General features: G+C 47.6%; 2 protein-coding genes across 2 annotated transcripts in view; both read right to left on the bottom strand.

The window, feature by feature from the left end:
* sn (fascin domain-containing protein singed) overlaps window positions 1-25,800 on the bottom strand; it is a 139,311-nt gene that overhangs the window by 58,762 nt on the left and 54,749 nt on the right. The window lies entirely within an intron of this gene.
* LOC123763097 (microtubule-associated protein 6-like) lies at window positions 9,101-24,465 on the bottom strand. The gene is made up of 3 exons (XM_069302310.1): window positions 24,270-24,465; window positions 13,777-15,508; window positions 9,101-9,281 (listed from the first exon to the last, which is right to left on the bottom strand). Exons 1-3 carry the CDS (start codon window positions 24,463-24,465, stop codon window positions 9,101-9,103), a joined length of 2,109 nt encoding a protein of 702 aa, XP_069158411.1.

Genomic DNA, 25,800 nt, shown 5'->3' with positions numbered 1-25,800 from the left:
GGCCGTATTTATAACCATCTACATTACGGCTATACCCGCGGCCTCTATACACCCCTGCACGCGCGCACATTCCCACTGGGTCCCAGCGGGGGTCCCACGGGGGTCCCACGGGGGTCCCACGGGGGTCCCACTGGGTCCCACGGGGGTCCCACGGGGGTCCCACGGGGGTCCCACGGGGGTCCCAGAGGTCAGTACAACACTAGGGCTGGTCCGAGTCCTTATTTATGATCTACCAGAGGTGACAGATTCCTTCACATCAATATTGACTGTAAACACCAAGTCCAGGACTGACTGCTGTAGTGGTCTCGCCATCACTAATGTGCTAAGTAATGGTCTAATCAGCGCTTGAGTAGCAAGTTATGAAGACGAGAATTTAGGGCATGAAGCTAGCTATGTATGCGCTTCTTATTAATTACCACGAATGTCAATCACACTACCTCCATCCCAGCTGTCAGCCGCACCTCCATCAGAGCTGTCAGCTGCACCTTCATCACCCCCTCCTCCCCCACACATTCATGGGTCAATACGCAAGGCAGCTTATAGATATTCTTATCGACAGCCGAGACAGGAGCCATATACCACCGAGAAGACAGGCAACATAGAGACAGATACAGAAGACAGACAACAGAGACAGATAACGCTAGATATAATTATACAGCGAGAGGTCAGCCACACAAGTCTATGTGAGGTCAAGGTACCTTTCCCTCGAATCGAGGTTTACAATGTTGGCAGAGGAGGGATTTGAGACAATATCCAGCCTCCCAAATTCTACTATGGATGTAAAGTACAAAATATGGAGATTTCTACCTGCTAAATTATTTTCACGTTATGGAACAGAGTCTTAATCGAGGTTTAAGAGAAAAATCAATTGCGAGTGTGGTACCCTCATACAAACATTATTATAGTATCAAATTAGAGAGCTGGAATGCAAAGATTTAAACCAGAAGGGATAAGGCTCTGGTAATCCAACAGGACCACAGAGCTGACCCGTTGGCCAGAAGAGTACTTGAAAACAATTAGATTCAAGCCAAATCTGGCACAAATACTCTTCGTAAACAGATTAACGGATTATCTAAGCATATATATATACAGTGTATATATTTGTACGCTAAACTTGGTTATCTACATACAATGCATACATTACGTCAACCGAATACACACTGACGTATATATCTGCTTATCCTTCTCTGCTTCGATATGCAAATTATTTGTACAATCATACACCTGACTGATGTGTATTTATTCTGATTCTGAACGTGTAACATCATAAATGGAGAACCAGGGGATAGGAGGTGGAGATAGGGAGAAGAAGCGACCAAGAAGGATAGAAAAACGGGAAGAGGAGACGCTAAAAACAAGAGGCCAATTAATGAGGAGACTTAACATAAAATGAACAAATCCACAAGGGCCGTGACGAGGATTCGAACCTGCGTCCGGGAGCATCCCAGACACTACCTTAATCTTAACTAGACTTAACATAGATGTATTGGATCTCTGCGTCTCACTGTACAGCCTCCATTCTGACGGGTGACTCACTACTGTTCACTATTCTTCCTCTCAGGGTGCTGATATCTACTAATTTTAAAAGCACTACAATCACCTGTGGTTGATTGCTCAATAAATCACTCGACTATATGTTTAACAAATCCCTAACCCTGTCCACAGAGGACAGATGAAAATGTATATATGCTGGTTACCATTGTAAATTGTAGCCACGTCTGTGGTGTAAACAAATCTATCTCGGTCTGCCCTCCTGCCTCTCAATCTGTTTTGAAGGTGGCGTAGGCTTAGCTTTTACCTTGTACGTCAGGCTACGGAACAACTGCGCCTTACAGCCTAGTTGACCAAACCACCAAACAAGAAGCCTAATCATTTGCGCCGCGGGGCGATTGATAGCTGGAACCAACAGCGATCAAACAGATAGACAGTCTCTCTCTCTCTCTCTGCACGTCACACAACATTACTCTTCTGGGGTACACAGAGCGCAAACACCCCCTTCCACCCCCCCCCCTCTCACCCACACTACCACTGGCCTCTACCAATAACACAATCAATGGCGCCACGTAGCGGGGCTCGCATTGTGCCTACATTTAAATAATTGATGAAAGTGGCGGTGCGGAACCAGGTGGGCGAGCCAGAACTGTGACCCCCACCCACACCCACTCACCGCTCCCTCCACCCACCATTGCCCACCTCCCTACGCCCTCAACATTCTTCCACACAAGCACAATTGCAGGCTAGTCTGGCTGGTGTGAATGAAGCAGCTCAAGACTTAAGTGATGTTTTCGTACGAGTTGACAGCCAAGGAGCACTCGATTCGTTAAACAGTTCAGATCCAATCTTCATTTGCATAGGATTGTAAGGAAAACGTTCCTTACAATCAAGCTAAACTGACAGTCGAATTCACGGGGATTCCATCTGGCGTTATAACAGTGCTCAGTGAGGTGGCTGCTGAACTGGCCAAAGGCGCCATAAGTCGATATTGAACTTGACCAACACTCCAAACCATTTACCCTACAAAGTTGGGTGAGGCTAGCCCCTAGCCTCTGGCCTCCATCCTCATACAAACTCTCACTCTCTAGCTGCTTTTCATGTATTTATACTTCGTTATAAAAGTATTTGTATTTGTGAGTACGCTTGATGTAATATTGTCCGCGAACGGGAATATATATACACACACTTTTACCACCCAGAATGTTGACCAGACCACACACTAGAAGGTGAAGGGACGACGATGTTGTTCACTCGAACACCTGCCCCTTCCCCCCCCCCCCACTACTATTTACAGGATGGACACAGGTGTCCACTAGTAATCGCAGGATAGGAGGGGGGAAGAGAAGAGACCTATCCACAGGGCGTGGTTAGGGGGGGGGCGGGGTAAGGAGCTCGAACTTGCTTTAAAAAAAATCTTGCCATTAGAGCTTTCACTATGCAAGAGAACTGCAGCAATACCAAGTTTCTACCCCCTACCCCCCTCTTCCCCCCCCCCCACTCATCATCCTCCCTCACTCCTCACTCACACACACTCACGCGCACTCAATCACACTCGTGTAATTACCCGAGACCGCGCCTCGTGTCATTGCAAGTGCAGCGCTAAGGTAAGCCTCAGTTCTTATCTCCGCTACCGTCAGCAAGACAATAAACATCTCACCTTTATAAACGTCTTGCGAAACCCTGTTGTCAAGCAACAATGGTGAAAACCTCTCAGGCAGGCGTGGCCTACACAACCCAGTGTAAAAATATCTGTGTACCGTAAAAACTGGGAGAATACACATGGCGAGATACACGTCGCTTGGCGGAAAGTTTACTGGCGCGACTTGTGCCATTAGCCAGAGGTCACGGCGCCGCCATCTGGGGTCACTGCACCCGCAACACACACTTAACACAAATATCAAAGGTTTCGTCTCCCTACCTTTTTTACCGTGACTTTACTTTGTGACTTTACTTGGTGACTTTACTTGGTGACTTTACTTGGTGACTTTACTTGGTGACTTTACTTGGTGACTTTACTTGGTGACTTTACTTGGTGACTTTACTTGGTGACTTTACTCGTACGTGATGCTGCACTGGTCAGTAGTAGCTTGGAGAGCACCGTGAAACATATTGTATGTGAACTATTTTGAAGTTTACAGTTAAAAAAAAACTTTTGTATATGGTTAATATGTATTTATGTAGGCTCTTTGTGTACCAAGATGGTGGTCCTGGACAGGTCACCTGCCCCCCCCCCCACACACACCTGTACTCTCCGTCCCATTCCCTGTCCCACCAGGCGTCACTCCCTTTGTTTCTCGTGTCCACCCCTGTGCCCAATTGTTCCCACCTCTGAACAATGCGTCGTCAATTACCCTTAGAACATTAGATGGCGATAGAAAAAAAAAACAAATACAAGGCAAAAAAAAAAAAAAAACTCCTTATTCCTCCTTTCTTCCGGAGTGTTGAGGTCCGGTTCACTCGGCTCAAGAAAAGGTTCTATCTTTGATATCTTTCAACACTGAAGAGTTTTCCGCTCTTCCCCCGGGTCGGGGTTCCATGCCGGAATACACAACTGTGGATCACATACACGAGGGAGGTAACTGGGGCAGCGCGGGTCTCCATGCCCCCAACGCCTAGTTTCGGGCCAGTGCGTACCCATATCCGCAGCCGGTCTCCAAGGTAAGCAATTATTACTGTCTATATGTCCCGAAAAGTACCTTTGTGAAATCAACCTCTGCAAGTAGAGACCCCTTGGCTGCATGGGTCAAGGACGTTCCTTGATGCACTCTAAGTGGACGACTTGATAACTTCTGTGGGTGAAACCGGCCCACACACACTGAGGCATGTCATTAGAATGAACACAATATTTATGACTTAGATATATATATATATATATGCAACCCGTTCTCGCATTTTCTTGCAGTCAATATTGACTTATTAAATACGTGCATATGTGACATACTAAACATACTAGTTTACCTTGAAAAGCTTCATAGAAAACACCGACCTTACCTAATCTTCTTAGTATGTTAAGATAAGCATCTTATTGCTTCGTAATTACAATTATTACTTAACCTATACCTATAATAGGTTAAGTAATAATTGTAATTACGAAGCAATAAGATGCTTATCTTAACATACTAAGAAGATTAGGTAAGGTCGGTGTTTTCTATGAAGCTTTTCAAGGTAAACTAGTATGTTTAGTATGTCACATATGCACGTATTTAATAAGTCAATATTGACTATACGAAAGTGCGAGAACGGGTTGATATATGAATGAGATTGGGTGGATATGGGCAAGGGCGCCTGACAGCTGAGTGGACAACGCTTCGGATTCGTAGTCCTGAGGTTCCGGGTTCGATCCCCGGTGGAGGCGGAGACAAATGGGCAAAAAAGTCTCCTTCACCTTGATGCCCCCTGTTACCTAGCAGTAAATAGGTTCCTGGGAGTTAGACAGCTGCTACGGGCTGCTTCCCGGGGGGGTGTAAGAAAAAGGAGGCCTGGTCGAGGACCGGGCCGCGGGGACGCTAAGCCCCGAATTCATCTCAAGATAACCTCAAGATAAAAATAGGAGCCGCCTCGTATGGGCCAACAGGCCTTCTGCAGTTACCTTCATTCTTATGTTCATATGCAGGCGATGAGTCACAATAACGTGGCTCAAGTATGTTGACCAGACCACACACTAGAAGGTGAAGGGACGACCACGTTTCGGTCCGTCCTAGACCATTCTCAAGTCGATTTCTTATGTTCATAACACCAGCCTTCGATAAAGAAAGGCCATATCATGAACTTTTCTTATGTTCATAACACCAGCCTTCGATAAAGAAAGGCCATATCATGAACTTTTCTTATGTTCATAACACCAGCCTTCGATAAAGAAAGGCAATATCATGAACTTTTCTTATGTTCATAACACCAGCCTTCGATAAAGAAAGGCCATATCATGAACTTTTCTTATGTTCATAACACCAGCCTTCGATAAAGAAAGGCCATATCATGAACTTTTCTTATGTTCATAACACCAGCCTTCGATAAAGAAAGGCAATATCATGAACTCGTCTTCAAGGCCATATTCTCAGAATTCATGGCTTAGAAAAAAAACAAGTGCAAAATACCAATAGTTTGAGAACTCGGTATAGGGAGAAAAACTAGAGAGGTGACATCCCGCATACACTGCCGACATCATCCTCCTCTCCACAAAGGAGGTAGTAAAGCACTGGCAACACACTAGACCAGTCGCACAGCTCCGCTCCTGTGCCTAGGTAAGTCCACTCCGGGCTCGCCATAGCCCGTGCTACTTGGAACTTTTTGTTCCCATTAGCTGAATCTTCAACAACTAGACCAGTTGCACAGCTCCGCTCCTGTGCCTAGGTAAGTCCACTACGGGCTCGCCATAGCCCGTGCTACTTGGAACTTTTTGTTCCCATTAGCTGAATCTTTAACAACTAGACCAGTCGCACTGACATCACACAACATTTAGAGCCGGACGTCTCGTTTTTCCCCAACTATTTGATCACGAACAAAGCTGCAGTGGTATCGGGAGCAAACCGAAATACAAACTTTATATACGGACTTTATAAATGAAAGCCAAGGGAATAATGAGTAAAGTAAGGAGTTAAAGATCCAGCTCCGTCCCACAAGGTGCCGCCTGGAGCTCCGTCCCACAAGGTGCCGCCTGGAGCTCCCTCCCACAAGGTGCCGCCTGGAGCTCCCTCCCACAAGGTGCCGCCTGGAGCTCCCTCCCACAAGGTGCCGCCTGGAGCTCCCTCCCACAAGGTGCCGCCTGGAGCTCCCTCCCACAAGGTGCCGCCTGGAGCTCCGTCCCACAAGGTGCCGCCTGGAGCTCCGTCCCACAAGGTGCCGCCTGGAGCTCCGTCCCACAAGGTGCCGCCTGGAGCTCCGTCCCACAAGGTGCCGCCTGGAGCTCCCTCCCACAAGGTGCCGCCTGGAGCTCCCTCCCACAAGGTGCCGCCTGGAGCTCCCTCCCACAAGGTGCCGCCTGGAGCTCCCTCCCACAAGGTGCCGCCTGGAGCTCCCTCCCACAAGGTGCCGCCTGGAGCTCCCTCCCACAAGGTGCCGCCTGGAGCTCCCTCCCACAAGGTGCCGCCTGGAGCTCCCTCCCACAAGGTGCCGCCTGGAGCTCCGTCCCACAAGGTGCCGCCTGGAGCTCCCTCCCACAAGGTGCCGCCTGGAGCTCCCTCCCACAAGGAACTTGCAGTAATGCCGTAAGATCTACCAAGGTTTAAAGGTCATAAGCAAACGCCACAACAGTCTGGAAAATGAAAGGATAGAGAGCAAGAGCACTGAGAGCGAGCAAGGCCACCCCCCTCCTCCTTTCCCACTGACGCTGCTCTTCAAAGTACCTGTGCTGTATCGTATGGCGTACTGCTCGGGCCTTTGCATCGTCATCCCCTTTCAATGCTCGCGAAATTTCAGAGCTGGAAGAATGTAGAGATCTTTTACTGGCCGCTCAGACTCGGAGGCACTTCTGGGCCCCCTGAGAGCACCCAAATTGTACTCCTTGGAAGAGAGAATACACATAACTCGCGACATATACGTAGAAAATACTTGGTCAGGGTGCAAGGCTGCCCCGTAAAATTCAAATACACCGGAGTGAGATACGACAAAGTGTTAAATACTTCACTGAACATCAGCGCAATTAGAGAAGAGTGTAAACATAGCGGCCCACGACTCTGTCAATCTCCTGCAACACACACAAGAAATGTCTGCAACAACAGTGAAAGATTTTAAAGAGGGAATAGGACAAGTTTCTGCTCGAGTTACCGGATCAACCTGGCTGTGATGGCTTTGTGGAGCTACGAAAAACAGCGTGACAGACTAGGCAATCACCAGGGAAGGTGGCCACGGGTCACACTGCGTACTAGTGACCCTCTCGAAATGGTTAACAAATTTCCTCCTCTCCTCTTATCCCCTTTCTCTCTCCTCTCGTCTTCCCCTTCCCCCTCCCCCCTTTCTCCCTCCTCCCCGGCACACACTACAGCACAATCTCTCTTCCCTCTCCACAAATATGCAAACCGCATTCTTCTCTTATTTGCCTTTTCATTTGGACTAACAGAAGCAGTCGTCCATTCTCTCTCTCTCTCTAGCGCCGTCGTGTTCACAATCTGGTCTTGCTACCGGCTCTTGCATGACCCAGGTAGCCGTCTTGCTCAGGTCATCCATCCATCCCTCTCTCTCTCCCTCTCCAGTCACGTTCTAAGACCAGCAAATATCCACTATGCTACGTCATTGCTACTCTAAGTAAACCTAACCCGACCCGCCTCATCCTAACCAAAATAAGACTTAAAATGCTGCTTTATATTATATTATATTATTAATATATATATATATATATATATATATATATATATATATATATATATATATATATATATATATATATATATATAATTATACATTATACACACTTGCCTTAAGGCATGCACAATGTGTAACATCACTATACGACAATTTAATTCCGGTTTAGATATTAGATTCCACCGGCCAGTACTAAGGGAACACGAGTGCTAATTCTCGTTCTGTGGTACAGGAAGTACTGTACCGGCTTGAGGGGGGGGGGGGGGGGTGTTGTACCCGGGTCCCCTGGATTGAGAGGCGAGGATGTAGACTACTGTGCTACAGTATATGTGACACCTTAACTCGCTATACAATAGGGTCTGATGAGCTCTATGCTTAGACCAGCCAATGTTATAATGACACAGATATCTGTGTTTCCTCTGTGTGGCTACACCGTCAAATACGGAAGAGGAGCAACGCTGCCATGCGCAGACAGCGCCACGGCTCAGCGAACGTGTGTGTTGAACGAATTGGGAGCTTGATGGAGACAGCTGCGAGTAGTGCTGAACCCGTACTCCCCAACACCTGCTCAGAGGTATTAAGCCTCTTCCCTCTCTCCCACCAGACTCTTCCACTTGTGTACCTCTCCTATAACGCCCTCCCGGAGTACGCGGAGATTAGCACCACACCAGGTCTTGCTGGTCAGTCTCCAGTTATTATTTTTGCGATAGCAATCTGCGTCAAACCCTAAAGGTGGTAGTATTTTGTTTTAATTTTTCTCCCCTCTCATACGTGGTCATTCATTTACAATGGTAACTTCCTTATATACATGTTCTTCTGTCCTACATGAGCAGTGTCTGAGAGCAGATATAGGACGTAAGAGTGTTATTGATCATTCTAGCGCGGCTTACACCAATATTGACCAGGTCACGGGAAGGGAAGGGAATTTTCAGGGTAAAGCACCAAGCCATTACGACTATATAGCACTTTGAAGGGATTAGGATAAGGATTTGGGATGGGACGGGAGGAAAGGAATGGTGCCCAACCACCTGGACGGTCGGGGATTGAACGCCGACCTGCATGAAGCGAGACCGTCGCTCTACCGTCCAGCCCAAGTGGTTGGGCCAGGTCACGGGAGCTTCCCAGTGTGCTGGGGATCAGTACAACTTGACCTCGCCCCAAAGCACCCACCAGCAGGTCAAATCACCTCCCAACTTATATTGGGCATTAAGATTGATTGATTGATTGATTGATGAAGATTAAGCCACCCAAAAGGTGGCACGGGCATGAATAGCACGTAATTGGTGGCCCTTTTGAGCCATCACCAGTATCAATAGATGATACTGGAGATCTGTGGAGGTGCGACTGTACCCTGCGTGACGGGAGATGTCTCCAGTCTGTCGGGCATTAAGGCATCGCGCTCTCCTATATTCCCTTCCAAAGCTTCCTCTTTACCTTCCCTGGCGGCGGGCGTGTGCCTGCCAACCTCCCGGAGGGTATTTGAGTGTGGCCTGTCAAGCCGCTCTTTTGGATTGAAGATTAAAGATGACCTCGTCGAGTTTCAATCCCCCCCCTCCCAACCCCCTCCTTCCTTAGAGATATAATGTACTAAGGTCGTAACCACAGGGAATTGTACCCACTACCCGTTATCCACTTGCCCCAAACGCTATGCGTACTAGTGGCTTTAGGTATTGTATGTACTACCTCTATCTTTAAATCAAACAATGTTTGTACTGTAACTCTGCAACTATGTATCTACTTTTCCTAAATTATTATTACTAGCTTGGCTCATGGGGAACTGAGAACGGATTTGTGTACCCCAAAGAAACATTATATGGTAATTGGTTTATACGACGCCATATAAATTATGACTCGCTACCATTACTGTACAAAATATTAACTTAAAAAAAATGTAACAGGATTGATGATTTGTATTTAATACCCGAGATAAACACCACACACACACCAGGCCAGGCGATGTACCAACACTTCTCAATGTATTTTACAACCCGTCCTACCTACCTACCTTGAGGTGCTTCCGGGGCTTAGTGTCCCCGCGGCCCGGTCGTCGACCAGGCCTCCTGGTTGCTGGACTGATCAACCAGGCTGTTAGACGCGGCTGCTCGCAGCCTGACGTATGAGTCACAGCCTGGTTGATCAGGTATCCTTTGGAGGTGCTTATCCAGTTCTCTCTTGAACACTGTGAGGGGTTTGCCAGTTATGCCCCTTATGTGTAGTGGAAGCGTGTTGAACAGTCTCGGGCCTCTGATGTTGATAGTTCTCTCTCAGAGTACCAGTTGCACCTCTGCTTTTCAACGGGGGTATTCTGCACATCCTGCCATGTCTTCTGGTCTCATGTGTCCTCAGACCAATTTCATTCCAACCAGCGGTCGACCCCAAAGACGCATTCATAAATTTTTATATCGTTCATTCAAAACAGGAATTTTCTAAAATATATATTATTATTATTTTATACTACCATATTGTACATATTTAGGCCTTTCATAGGTTAGGTGTTTAGGTTTTGTTGGCGATTATATATATTTGTAGTACGTGGGTGAAGCATTTACAAAAATCCGTCCTCGACTCAAAGTCCATTACATCCAGCGGTCGACCCCCACAGACGTTTTCATAAATTTTTACAAGCTGTTAATTTAATTCAAAACAGGAATTTTCTCAAATATAAATTTGTATTATAATATGCACAATATTAGCATATTGTGCATATATATAGGCATAGGTTAGGTGTTTAGGTTCTATTGGCGATTATTTGTATTTGTAGTACGTGGGTGAAGCATTTACAGCGTTGTGGTTCGAACAAAATTCGTCAGTGAAGCACTTGTTCCGGAAGTGTTCGAACGTCATCAGTTATGAGTCGTGTGTAAACCGTTTTACATTAATAAACGGGCTATGACGGCTGTATTAACGAGCATTTGACATTATTGATGAGGACGGGCTGCACAAAGTCCCTGTATTTGCATTTCACAATGTCCGTAACGTATTTAAGACCCCAATGTTGGCTACTTCTACCAGAACATTACTATTTATAGCACCTTATTCATTGTCTCCTTAATGCTTATTACATGTATTCCATTTATGGTTAGATCGAACTGGTGTACTGCTGCAATAAATCAAAATATTAAGACATGAAAGGAATAACATTACAATTTAAGTGGCTGCTCTTAAATCAAACAATACTAATTCAATTATAACACTTGCAAAGACTTGAATAACATGAAGCCATATCAATTTACACAGCCTATGTTTAACAATACCGGGGGGGGGGGGGTAGAAATAGCCTAAGCTACTCTTTCCCTTTGAGATGTATTTGTTTCTTATCTCAATAAACATACTTGAACTTGTTTAACAATATAGAACATAATAAAATAAACCAACAAATAAAGAAGTAAGTTATACGTTATCATATTGAGAGGGGACACATGACTCCAACTCTCTCCGAACGCACGGATCACTGAACAGATCTACCTACAGAAATTAAATTGCTCATCAAGGAGCCATATCTATGTAACGGCAAGTCTTTAGTAGCACTAATTATTCAACTAGGATATTCTCTGCTGACTAGCGTAAAATGGTTTAGCAAGGCGACACGACACAACGTTGAATCTACACGATAGAACACGTGTCATTCTAAAGATTTCTTTATTTCTTTAATTCCAGCAAAGTTTGAGTCGCCGGTAATAAGCGAATGCCCGAAGAAAGATTATGCTGCCTGCTGGATGGATGATTAGGTGAAGTAAGTAATTTTAACCCATATCACCAACTTCCAGCAACGCTCATTTCTCGTCTACGGGTTGACAAGGGTCACTTTCTACAGTCAATACCCTCCCTCCCTCCCTCCCTCTGCTCCAGGGCTCGTACCCAGGACAGGCAGAGTAGCGACACCAGTCTCTAAAAGGGCAGTAAACTATCATAAGAACAAGTTAACAAAAATTGCCCTCGCGTGACTAAACAATGTGGCACGGCAGAGAGAAGCCTAGCAGAAGTGGAGCAGCAACAGCAGCACCACCTTTCTGCACGGCTGCCTCTCCCCCCCCCACCCCCCCCTCCATCCCTCACCTGCCACAAACAATGCTAATGTTCCCCCCCCCCTCCCCCCACCCCCCCAGCTTAACACAACCTCTACCACAGCAGCTCATCACCACTAGACCCTGAAGCTTAATCAAAGGCCCAAGTATGAAAGTCGAACGGAGAGCGGCGTTGGTCCGTGCCAACAGCTGACCGGTCGTCTCCTCCCCATGGGTATATGACCAGAGAGTTGGGGCGAGCGGAGGCGGGAGGAACAGTTGAGAAGCGTCGGGTATCATCATGTCAGGTCAGATGGTCGGCGGGTCCGGTGTGAGGTCACCAGGAACGCGCGTAAACATTCGGGGTCACCAGGAACGCGCGTAAACATTCGGGGTCACCAGAGAGTGAGTGTTGTGCTTCGGTACATGTTGTTGATGTCAACTCGCCGGCAGCGTCAAGATGCAAACACGTCCATTAGCGATTTTTGCAACCGTCAGTGAGGCCGCAATAAAGTGGTTGGTGGTGAAGCCTGCGGTCGACTGGCCGCAAGCAAGTCTGCCTCCACCAACCCAACACGTAATTGATAGAATTTCCAAAATGACAATTGTTCAAGTTCAAGTTCGAGAGACAGTATAGCGTATTAATTTAGTTTTCAATATGCAATTGTTCTCGTTTCATCAAATTTCTCTAATTTACGTAGTTGATTTTTTTAGTGAAGGGAAAATAAGATTTTTAAGAATAGAAAATGTAATTACTAAATCCAGACTATTATGCTAAGTTACAGTAGGTCAGATAGGCTAATTCAGGCCAGTACGATCAAAATAACCAATTCTAAACTTACAAAACGTGCTTACCACTTCTCACATAGGAAAGCCGAGCTGAGACGACTCAAATGTCAGTAGATGAGGCTAGCTGTACTACCACCACCACTACCCTTGCTGAGGCATCTCCCACGTTGTCACCACTACCACTACACTCACCGAGGCATCTCCCATGTAGAGGTAACCAGATCATAAACAATAAAATATGATGAAATAAATCTTGATTGACATAAATCAATGTCACTGCCAGCATCCCAACAGCATCCTAGAGATTGTGTACAAGTAGCCCCAGTTTGGGCCACACTTTAGGACATTCCCCATTCCCCACACTCATCCAGTGGGCGGTAGTGAAAAGGATAACAGAGGCGCATTATTGGTTCAGCAATGGGAACACTACATGCAAGTGTAGCACACTTGTGAGAATGCTACAACTGTCAGGGCTAGGAGCAGCATCCCAAATGTGCAGGTATTCGAATTTTGAGGACGAGCTCAATCTCCCATTTGCGTGGGATCCGGACAGATCACCTTTGTTGTCTGTCCATAAGGCCCCCCTTGGTCTGATGGAGCCAATAACAGCATCCCCAAAACGTTGTCAAGCTAAATATATGTATGGGCTAGTCCTACTGGGCTGTGGGCTAGTGGAGGGCCAGTTGGCCCAGACATGCTTAACAAGAGACCTGGAGAGCTCGCTGTCAGACTCTTAGACACGTGGTGGAAGCTCGGAGAAGGGGGACTCATTCTAGTCTAGATAAAGATGCAAATGCACAGCCCCGCTCCTGTGCCAGGCAAGTCCACTACGGGCTCACCATAGCCCGTGCTACCTGGAACTTTCTTTCGTAAACCGATCATGAACAAAATATTCTGTACTTTATTATCCCTCCGTCTAATCAATCCGATTGATTTGAAATACAACAATAATGAAAAAATTACCAGCAAATACGAATATATGACTGGTTAGATGGCGTGAGTGATGCCGTGTAAGTAGAGCAGGTAGGCGCCTGGTGCCAGGGGGGGGAGGGGAGTAGGACCCGACTGGTGCCAGGGGAGGGGGGTAGGACACGTCTGGTGCCAGGGGGGGGGGGAGGACCCGTCTTGCCCAGCTGACGGTCCTCCACCCGCCACCACTGATGATGATGATGTGTCCTCTGCTTCACCTCACCTTCTGCTGGCTCCTCCCACTGTGTAATACTGGCTAGGCGCGTCCATCTGCTGTTGGACGTCTCCTCTGACTGGTGGCCCCTGCTGCTGGACGTCTCCTCTGACTGGTGGCCCCTGCTGTTGGACGTCTCCTCTGACTGGTGGCCCCTGCTGTTGGACGTCTCCTCTGACTGGTGGCCCCTGCTGCTGGACGTCTCCTCTGACTGGTGGCCCCTGCTGCTGGACGTCTCCTCTGACTGGTGGCCCCTGCTGTTGGACGTCTCCTCTGACTGGTGGCCCCTGCTGTTGGACGTCTCCTCTGACTGGTGGCCCCTGCTGTTGGACGTCTCCTCTGACTGGTGGCCCCTGCTGCTGGACATCTCCTCTGACTGGTGGCCCCTGCTGCTGGACGTCTCCTCTGACTGGTGGCCCCTGCTGCTGGACGTCTCCTCTGACTGGTGGTGCCTGCTGTTGGACGTCTCCTCTGACTGGTGGCCCCTGCTGTTGGACGTCTCCTCTGACTGGTGGCCCCTGCTGTTGGACGTCTCCTCTGACTGGTGACCCCTGCTGTTGGACGTCTCCTCTGACTGGTGGCACCTGCTGTTGGACGTCTCCTCTGACTGGTGGCACCTGCTGTTGGACGTCTCCTCTGACTGGTGGAACCTGCTGTTGGACGTCTCCTCTGACTGGTGGCACCTGCTGTTGGACGTCTCCTCTGACTGGTGTGGCACCTGCTGTTGGACGTCTCCTCTGACTGGTGGCGCCCGCTGTTGGACGTCTCCTCTGACTGGTGGCACCCGCTGTTGGACGTCTCCTCTGACTGGTGGCGCCCGCTGTTGGACGTCTCCTCTGACTGGTGGCGCCCGCTGTTGGACGTCTCCTCTGACTGGTGGCGCCCGCTATTGGACGTCTCCTCTGACTGGTGGCCCCTGCTGTTGGACGTCTCCTCTGACTGGTGGCCCCTGCTGTTGGACGTCTCCTCTGACTGGTGGCGCCCGCTGCTGGACGTCTCCTCTGACTGGTGGCGCCCGCTGCTGGACGTCTCCTCTGACTGGTGGCGCCCGCTGCTGGACGTCTCCTCTGACTGGTGGCCCCTGCTGTTGGACGTCTCCTCTGACTGGTGGCGCCCGCTGCTGGACGTCTCCTCTGACTGGTGGCGCCCGCTGCTGGACGTCTCCTCTGACTGGTGGCGCCCGCTGCTGGACGTCTCCTCTGACTGGTGGCGCCCGCTGCTGGACGTCTCCTCTGACTGGTGGCGCCCGCTGCTGGACGTCTCCTCTGACTGGTGGCGCCCGCTGCTGGACGTCTCCTCTGACTGGTGGCGCCCGCTGCTGGACGTCTCCTCTGACTGGTGGCCCCTGCTGTTGGACGTCTCCTCTGACTGGTGGCCCCTGCTGTTGGACGTCTCCTCTGACTGGTGGCCCCTGCTGTTGGACGTCTCCTCTGACTGGTGGCCCCTGCTGTTGGACGTCTCCTCTGACTGGTGGCCCCTGCTGTTGGACGTCTCCTCTGACTGGTGGCCCCTGCTGTTGGACGTCTCCTCTGACTGGTGGCCCCTGCTGTTGGACGTCTCCTCTGACTGGTGGCGCCCGCTGCTGGACGTCTCCTCTGACTGGTGGCGCCCGCTGCTGGACGTCTCCTCTGACTGGTGGCCCCTGCTGTTGGACGTCTCCTCTGACTGGTGGCCCCTGCTGTTGGACGTCTCCTCTGACTGGTGGCCCCTGCTGTTGGACGTCTCCTCTGACTGGTGGCACCTGTTGTTGGACAGTGGTTGGCCTAAGGGATGGGTTGGGGGACCATCATAAGCCTACGTACAGACTTCCTGTCCTTGAGAACCGGAATTATATAAGATATTCCAAAATAAGGTAAAGAAGGATCCAATTGCCTCACTAATTGCCCAACACTACTCTGATCCTCCTTGTTATACAACTTACAGTAATAAATCCCATTTACTTAGAATTGTATGGCCTTACGATGGCAATAATAAATTACCTGTTACTATGTTGACCAGACCACACACTAGAAATTGAAGGGACGACGACGTTTCGGTCCGTCCTGGACCATTCTCAAGTCGATTGTGAGACTTGACATATACATATACATCACAATCGACTTGAGAATGGTCCAGGACGGACCGAAACGTCGTCGTCCCTTCAATTTCTAGTGTGTGGTCTGGTCAACATACTTCAGCCACGTTATTGTGACTCATCGCCTGCATACCTGTTACTAATTACCACTAATTATTTTTCCATTAACATCACCTTTTCCTACTACTACTTTCACCGTCATTACCATAAACTGTAATAAATGCACTAGTGTCAAGTATATAATGTCCTTAGTTACGAGTAACTAAGGAGTTAATTAAGTTAATTAGTTAAGAGTTACCGCAACTGCAGATACTCAATGTCTCCCTCAAACACTTTACGGGCTATTCATGCCCGTGCTACCTTTTGGGTGGCTTAATCTTCAATCTTTCAAACATTTTGTCTGCGACTGGCCCGATGGAATTCCTCTTACTTACCTTAACCACTATTTTTGTAAGTGACCATTGTACTAGCATGATCATGTGCAACAGGTTACCGTGTCTGTAACGTGTTACAAACACACCAGAAGCGTTGGCAACTGATCTAGAAGGAACATGGCGCAAGGTTCCGGCTGGACCAGGCAACGCCAAGACGCAACGCCTGCAACTAAGCATTAACCAGAAGAGATTGCACATGCAGCGCGGGTGTGTAAGACTTAATTACCACAGCTCCTTCAGTCTAGTTAAAGGTCGGTACTGCTCCACAAGAAACGAGGCTAGGTCTTGGGAGGATAGTGTAGGTGGTGACGAGGCGAGGTGCAACCCAGGAGGTGGTGAACATCTCCCCCGCTACCTACAGGAGATGGAGGTCTGGCGTCAGGCTGGGAGGGGTCTGGGGTCTGCCATCAGGCTGGGAGGTCAGCCATCAGGCTGGGGAGGGTCAGCCATCAGGCTGGGAGGTCAGCCATCAGGCTGGGAGGCCAGCCATCAGGCTGAGAGGTCTGGCAAGGCACTAATGCTGTATCTTAGCATTCGTCGTCGTTAACATTCTCTCAAGCTTCCAAGAAACGGCCCGTTGGACCAAGTTGTCACATGTCGAGCCTGGCCCAAGGCCGGAAGCGGGAGTAGTAGTAGTAGAACTCCAGAAACCCTCTTCAGGTATGTTCCAGGTATAGGCACCCTTCCTCCACCAACTGAAGTATTCAACCTTAACTCTTATCCTCGTCATTCATCAGCCGAAATTATTCATTTATTAAAGGATTTGAGAGAATATCCAGCGTAATCAGTCTATATGTTTTATCATTATTTCATTATGGTTTTCAGTATCTGAATGTAGTGATATAACACGTGCTCTGATAATTTTTTCCATTCCAGGGGCTGGAGCACCATCTGAGGGGGAGAGAGACCACCTGCCGTCACCACCTGAGGGGGGGAGAAACCACCTGCCGTCACCACCTGAGGGGGGGAGAGACCACCTGCCGTCACGACCTGAGGGGGGAGAGACCACCTGCCGTCACCACCTGAGGGGGGAGAAACCACCTGCCGTCACCACCTGAGGGGGGGGAGAGACCACCTGCCGTCACCACCTGAGGGGGGAGAGACCACCTGCCGTCACCACCTGAGGGGGGGAGAGACCACCTGCCGTCACCACCTGAGGGGGGGAGACACACACCACCTACCGTCACCACCTGAGGGGAGACACACACACCACCTACCGTCACCACCTGAGGGAGGAGAGAGAGACACCACCTACCGTCACCACCTGAGGGGAGAGAGAGAGACACCACCTGCCGTCACCACCTGAGGGGAGAGAGAGAGACACCACCTGCCGTCACCACCACTCGCCTCAACCAACCAACCACCTTCCCACAGTGTCATCCAGGCTTCCCACGGCCAGGAATTTCTCAAAATTGTCACTCTTATGTTGGGAGAGGCGCGAGGTCAGTAGGCCATGATGCTTCTTGCCATGATCTTCATCTCTCTCATTGCAACGACACGGCGACCAAGTCTAAGTATTGCATAAGAGAATCAACAGGAGAGCAGTGACGTAGCATACCTTGAGGTTACCTTGAGGTGCTTCCGGGGCTTAGCGTCCCCGCGGTCTGGTCGTCGACCAGGCCTCCTGGTTGCTGGACTGGTCTACCAGGCTGTTGGACGCGGCTGCTCGCAGCCTGACGTATGGCAGCACATTACTTAGCACATATGACAGCACATTAGTTACATACGGTAATTGTCACACTTTACCTGTAACGGGATCCTCGCTGGACGTTTAACAAGTGACACCGTGTGACGCGTTATCTGGAGATCTTGAGGTTATCTTGAGATGATTTCGGGGCTTTAGTGTCCCCGCGGCCCGGTCCTCGACCAAGCCTCCACCCCCAGGAAGCAGCCCGTGACAGCTGATTAACTCCTAGGTACCTATTTACTGCTAGGCAACAGGGGGCATCTGGGTGAAGTAAACTCTGCCCATTGTTTCTCGCCGGCGGCCGGGACCGAACCGGGACCACAGGATCACGCGTTCAGTGTTCTGTCCGCTCAGCCACCGGCGTTACAGCGTGTGACTGAGGCAACCCGTTCTCGCACTTTCTTAGTCAATATTGACTTATTAAATAAGTGCATATGTGACATACTAATTTATTGTGATTATTTTAGTTTACCTTGAAAAGCTTCATAGAAAACACCGACCTTACCTAACCACCTTAGTATGTTAAGATAAGCATTTTATTGCTTCGTAAATACAATTATTACTTAACCTATACCTATAATAGAGTGAGGCGTTATCAGCGCCGTCACAGGTCTCTTACTAATTAGTCCCGCTGTCCACGTCCCTCCAACCTCACACTAACTAAAGTTGCCTTTAATAATAACAATTTATTTTTTTGGTTAATTACCCCTCGCTGACAAGTAGCTATGACCCAAGGTGTTACGCTTGGGTCATAGCTACTGTCGCAATGCCAGCAAGCTGTCCCGCGCCGGCGTAACCAATGTGTGCTTTGATGATGTTACCAACTCCTGTACACCTGGTACTCACCTGACAGAACCCCCCCCCCCTAGTGCTGCCACCTGTGGCAGACAATGTACACCTCAGCTCCTAAACATACTATACACACACACACACACACACACAAACACACACACACAAACACACACACACAAACACACACACACAAACACACACACACAAACACACACACAAACACACATTACAAACTTACAAGCACGTTCATTCATACCCATGTGTGTGCCAGAGATGTGCACGCTGCACGGACCAGCTGACCCAAGGGTCCGCGCTGCAATTATCTACACACAATTGCTTCCACTTAGTTAAAAACAGGGTCGTAGGATGATACTCCAAGTGTCGGCTTTAATGACGCCAACCACAAAATCAAATGAAATGTTTACTAGTTTATCAAATGTTTACTAGTTTATCAAATGTTTACTAGTTTATCAAATGTTTACCAGTTAGATCCATTCCTTTACCGTCAACGACTTAACCTGATTTACAACAAGCAGTAACAGTTCTGTCGTAATTTGATATGTTTAACATTCACATCAATAGATTGACCAGTCTAGCAAGGAGGAGGCCTCGTTGAAGATCGGGCCGCGGGGACGTTGCGCCCCGAAATCCTCGCAAGGTAAGGTAATATCGAGGTCACAGGAGGACCTCGATGAGGTCCGTGAAAGGAAACAGTGTCCAACCATTTCTGACCCGCCAGGGAATCGAACCCGTGATCTCTGATTGTGAGTTGAGAACGGAGCCATCTGTACCATGAGACCTTGTTATTACGTCATAAATTTGAAGATTGTGAGAACATGACGAGATTCATACTTTTATACAAAATAAATAATATACACCATTTTTTTGGTAGCGAAAAATAGCTAAGATTCTCCTATAATTTTATGACAAATCAAAATAAAGGGAAAACTCTTCCATTCAAATTTCAGGATTAGCAATAAATTAAATTCATGTTTTGTTCCATGTGAAATAATGTATATCCAATATATTTGGTCTTCACAACTTAAAAAAAAAACAAATTTTTCTAAATTATTTTTATATTGCACATACGATATTGCGCACTTGAAGTGGTTCAAGCTGAGTGGTCACTTGAGGGGTAGAAATTATAAACCAATTAGGCAAGATCTGTCTTGGATCTTGGGGATCCTGGTGCAGCTGTGTTCATTCCAGTAGTTAGGAAGACGGGCGGGGAGGCAGCCATCGGGTTTTTTTTATTATTATTATTATTATTATTATTATTATTATTATTATTATTATTATTATTATTATTTTTTACCACAGACGTGGCCAGACATTTACAATGCTAATCAGCATATATACATTTTCTTCTGTCCTCCATGGACAGGGTTAGAGAAGTGTTAAACATATAGTTCAAGGGTTTATTGAACAATCAACCACAGAAGGTGATTCGGTGCTTTTAAAATGCTAAGCTAACCTACATCGTTAACAACACCTGCCCCCAACATTGTGGCCAATTGGAAGATGGCTACAACATAACGAGGCACTCAACCGTTAACAGCCTCGTGGAGGGTTATCTTGAGATGATTTCGGGGCTTTTTAGTGTCCCCGCGGCCCGGTCCACGACCAGGCCTCCACCCCTCAGGAAGCAGTCCGTGACAGCTGACTAACACCCAGGTACTTATTTTACTGCTAGGTAACGGGGGCATAGGGTGAAAGAAACTCTGCCCATGCCAGCCTCGGGACCATCACTCATACTCACCAGTCATTCCCGGTCTCACTCACGTATAGAACATGTTCCCTCAACAAGAAGGAAGGGAAGGAACTACCAAGAGAAAACGCCAAGCCATTACGACTATACAGCCCTGGGAAGGGGTCAGGATAAGGATTTGGGATGGGACGGAGGGAAGGGGTGAAGGAATAGTGCCACTTGGACGGTCGGGGATTGAACGCTGACCTGCATGAAGCAAGACCGTCGCTCTACCGTCCAGCCCAAGTGGTTGGGCCATCAGAAAAATGCCTTTGCAAGAAAATCAACTGATCATACCGACAGACTCGCTACAACGAGACAGCCAGAGACAAGATGACATCTTAGGCGGCAGCCGAGAAATGTGTAATTATCTAAAAGATCTTACTTTTAAAGTACTCTTATCATCAAAGGACACCTGATCATCTGGGCTGTGATTCATGCGTCAGGCTGCGAGCAGCTGCGTCCAACAGCCTGGTTGACCAGACCACCAACCAGTAATGGAAATATTTTGCGGTACAGATATGGTTTCCGTTTGTCACCAGGGCAACGGTACTTTATTATTATATATATATATTATATATATATATATATATATATATATATATATATATATATATATATATATATATTATTATATATATATATATATATATATATATATATATATATATATATATATATATATATATATATATTATATATATATATATATATATATATATATATATATATATATATATATATATATATATTAAACATAGGAGTGGGAGAAGGGGAAGGCGGTAGTCATGAACTAGACAACAGGTTCCTCCCCCCATGACGGGCAGCTCCGCCACTCTCACCCTGCCCACAGTTAAAGCTGCACTCCCCGGGACCCGCACGCACACACATGCACTCTGCCACACACCTGACTGCCAAGTGGGAGGCGCTGGCTCACAGGGCCAGCGATTAGGGCGCAGGTCTCGGTCCAGGACGGACTGAAACGTCCTCGTTTCTTTATTTTCGGATATGTGTGGTTCAGTTATCGTAACATGTTTGTTTCGTGTCACTTGAAAACTGAACGCTGCGTGTTTTCTATATAAATATTTTTGAGAAACAATAACGTGGCTGAAGTATGTTGACCAGACCACACACTAGAAGAATCCTACAACTTGACTGCCCCTGCTTCTCACACAACATTTGTGAACACGACCAAGTCACCTTAATGCTCAAGTCACCAAGTGTCTGCCTATAGCTGAATTGAGAGGGGGGAGGGGGGGGGGGGGGTCTGTAGTTCACAAGAGACTGTCCCGCCCTGCCGGCCGACAGCCTCCCTGGCTAAGCCATTTTCTCTGCTCTGCTGGCTGGCCCCTGTTCTTTACTGTTAATGCTCTCGAATCAATAGCTCTCCGAGTATATATTGGGAAACCTAGTAGCTAACTCCGCCCACAAGTAGATAGCCCGAGGCACTCTACCAAGCCACTCTTTAAACGTCGGCATGCTTGAAGGCCAATTATCAGATTAGCAGAAGCAAGGTGGAATTCGCATGATCTGACCTCAGGTCACTTGAGGTCATTAACGCTTAGAGGTGTGAGACTCAGGCCGACAAACTGGCGCCTTCTCAAATCCTTGTCTCTGACTCATATACTATATATATTTTAAATAAACTAAACCAAACACTTTTACAGTGTTACATCAAGTCAAGTCGATCTTCAAGTCGGAAGAAAACATTCAAAGTTGCAGTTAATTTAATTTTCAATGCACAACAAAGAAGCTCCACAGATGTCGACAGACACACACCCACGAGAACAACAATAAAATAATACCCAGGACTCCTCCTTCGCGGGGAATAAGATGCCAAGATGCCAAGATGCCAGCCAGCCAGCCAGCCAGCCAGCCAGCCCGCCAGCCAGCCCGCCAGCAAGTCAGCCAGCCAGCCAGGGAGAAAACATCTAGAGGAAAGACCACATGCATCAGCCCGTGGTGATAAAGAGGTGGCTGGGACCCCTTTAAGGCTGCAGTGACACCCAGACGCAACAAACTCGGCCGCCCTAAAAGGATGGTGGAGGCCTGAGAGTGGTATTTCCAGCTGGGTTCCCCCGCCGCCCTCACACTGCACTCTTGGATGGTCACACTGTAACGCTGTCCCCCCCCCCCCTCACCCTCCCTTAACCATCCATTCTTCCACCAGCAAGACAGAAATAAACAAGAGACCGCGCGCGAGCATGTTTCGCTCCTCTCACACTAGCTACATCTAGCATCATAAAAGCACTCCAGTCACCTGTGGTAGAATGCTCAGTAACTATTGTACTGTTGCAGCTCAGTAACTATGCACTGTTGCAGCTCAGTAACTATGCACTGTTGCAGCTCGGAAACTATGCACTGTTGCAGCTCTCTAACCTAGTTGCAGCTCTCTAACCTAGTTAGAAACTAGCAGTTAGAAATGAAAGTTAGAAATGTTAACATTATAAAAGCATTTCAATCACGTCTGGTTGAGTACTTGATAACTCGCCACACTATGTACTGTCCAACATCTCTGTCCATGAAGGACAGAAAAATAAGTATACATATACTGGCTAGCATTGTATAAATGTATAGACACGTGTGAGGTAGACAAAAAAAACCTAGCTCCACCAGCACCGACCCAAAATACAGCGTTGATTGATTGATGAAGATTAAGCCACCCAAGAAGTGGCACTGGGCATGAATAGCCCGTAAGTGGTAGATTTTTTTTTTGCTTAGTAAATGTATACTGTGTGTGTTGAGGTCGTATTTAATCGGTTACAGGGAAGGATACTGGTTACAGTACTTATGAGGGTGTCCAGCTGCTGGTACAGCCTTGAGGTTATTAATGTCTTAAATACGCAAGAATGCTCCCTTGTCCTGAGGAATTAGTTATACACATGAAATTCTTGGGAGAGCGGTTACCCGGGAAATGCATGCGAGGAGTGAGGCACAAGTACCCATCAAGTCGACATACAAGGTTCAGAGGAATGCCACCAGGCAAGTCCTCGAGCTGAGAGGAATGATCTATTAGGATAGTTTACTGGAACTAAACCTCATCGACACTGGAAGACAGCAAGAGTTAAGGGGGGGAGACATGATCACTACCTCTAAAATTCTCAGCGGAGTTGATAGGGTAGATAAAGATAAGCTGTTTAGCACGGGTGGTACGCGAACAAGTGTAGATATGATAGAGCCCAGTAGGCTTAGGAATCTGTACACCAGTTGATCGATAGTTGAGAGGCGGAACCAAAGAGCCAAAGCTCAACTCCCCCCACAAGCACAACTAGGCGAGAACAGCAGCTGCTCCTCCTCGCCACACATGCAGATACTCCCAAGCTTCTCCAGAATGTCACAATCCGGGCAAGGAAGGTCAGAGGTCACGCTCACAGGGAAACACTACCCAGCCAGACCAACACTAGGTAATGACAGCGAATGAACAACTATTTGTCCCCTAACTCCCCTTGCCACTTCAGGGGGGGTATAGGGTGTTTATGTAGCTTCAGGGCACCAATCCCTCCCCCCCAGCCACAGGGCATGGCGAGAAGGCACCCCTAAGCATACCTAATACATTTTAACTGCAGGAAGATTACCCACGGGGGAGTCTAGAGGAGGAACAAGACACGCGCTGCACCTCGACAGAAACACACCCTCCCCCAACCACTCTCACACACGCGTCCTACTACCAGGTAATGGCAAGCAAATTAGTGCCAATATCCAGAGACAGGAGGCGCTAGCCACCAGACCGGTCACAGTCTTATGAATACTATGCTAAGTCATTATTACGGTAGTAGATAAAATTCTGAATTGTCAATTTTGCAACACAAATTGTTGACTTAGCAACACCAATTGTCATCTTTGCAACACCAATTGTTGACTTAGCAACACCAATTGTCATCTTTGCAACACCAATTGTTGACTTAGCAACACCAATTGTCATCTTTACAACACCAATTGGGAACATTGCAACACCAATTGTCATCTTTGCAACACCAATAGGGAACATTGCAACACCAATTGTTGACTTAGCAACACCAATTTGCCGTCCGTGAACCCCAACATGGGTTCAGGGACGACACATCCTACCTGTTGTTGGTTCTGAAAATCCAGGTCCTCCGCGGCCCGCTCTCTGACCAGGTCTCACAATCCTGATTGATTGTTAGTGATGGTGGTCGTGGGTAAATGATGTAAATCTATTTTCTCCGTAATAGATGTTTAAAGTTTACTGGAAAAATATCATAAGAAAATATAATAGGCAATGGGTGGAGGTTGACCAAGTGATCAAGTATAACATTTGGGGTTTACGGCTCATGCTCGGTTGGGATGTGGAAAACTGGTTTACCGAGAATTATATAAATATATATATATATGTAATCATTTCCCCTGTAAATTGATGTAAATGTAATCTTTATATGGTAAATCATTTAAGGAAAAAAAGTTTAACATTTAGGGGTTTAAAGTTCATGCTCTGTGATGATATGAAACACGTGTTTAATAATGAGAATTATACTACTGTATATGTAATATAATATTTCCCTTGTATAATTGATATATGATTTATATTCTATATTATTTAATAAAGATAAAAAAACTAGGCTATCGCACAGCTCCCCCCCCCCTCCACCTCCAACCCCCCCCCCCCACACTGCTGCCTCGCTATTTATAGCCAAGTGATTCACCCACAAAATTACTAATAACCATACTGCAGAGTTAAGTACTTCTAAACCCCTCCTCAAATGTTTCCTCCAAAATGTGTGACAATATAAAATATATTAAAAAAATAAAATGCAACTAGGATCGACTCCCCGAACTCACACGAGACACCTACAAGTTCAAGTATGTTAATTGAGATAAGAAAGAACTACATCTCAAAGGGATAGAGTAGCTTAGTCTATTTCTAACCCCCACGACACCCACATATCCTTCCTCCCTTCCCACCTATTCCCCTTCACCTAACCCCCCCACAACACCCACATATCCCCCCCTCCCTTCCCACCTATTACCCTTCACCTAACCCCCCCACGACACCCATATATCCCCCCCTCCCTTCCCACCTATTCCCCTTCACCTAACCCCCCCCACGACACCCACATATCCCCCTCCCTTCCCACCTATTCCCCTTCACCTAACCCCCCCACAACACCCACATATCCCCCCTCCCTTCCCACCTATTACCCTTCACCTAACCCCCCCACGACACCCACATATCCCCCTCCCTTCCCACCTATTCCCCTTCACCTATCCCCCCCCCCAAGCGGTGCGCGTATTCTGACCAATGATCCTGGTAATGTGGCGTGGTATAGGGGTGTGGGGTAGT

The sequence above is a fragment of the Procambarus clarkii genome, chromosome 47, assembly GCF_040958095.1.
Source record: "Procambarus clarkii isolate CNS0578487 chromosome 47, FALCON_Pclarkii_2.0, whole genome shotgun sequence".
In the NCBI taxonomy this organism is placed as follows: Eukaryota; Metazoa; Arthropoda; class Malacostraca; order Decapoda; family Cambaridae; genus Procambarus; species Procambarus clarkii.
The sequence above is the reverse complement of the archived record's forward strand: the minus strand, read 5'-3'. Positions and strand labels throughout refer to the sequence as shown.

Coding starts and splice junctions, on each gene's coding strand:
- LOC123763097 (XM_069302310.1), bottom strand. CDS start 24,465: ATGACAATTGGTGTTGCAATGTTCCCAATTGGTGTTGTAAAGATGACA. Junction 15,509..24,269: donor TCAGAATTTTATCTACTACC/GTAATAATGACT, acceptor GTCCAACAACAG/GTGCCACCAGTCAGAGGAGA. Junction 9,282..13,776: donor GTGGGAGGAGCCAGCAGAAG/GTGAGGTGAAGC, acceptor GCGGCTTGACAG/GCCACACTCAAATACCCTCC.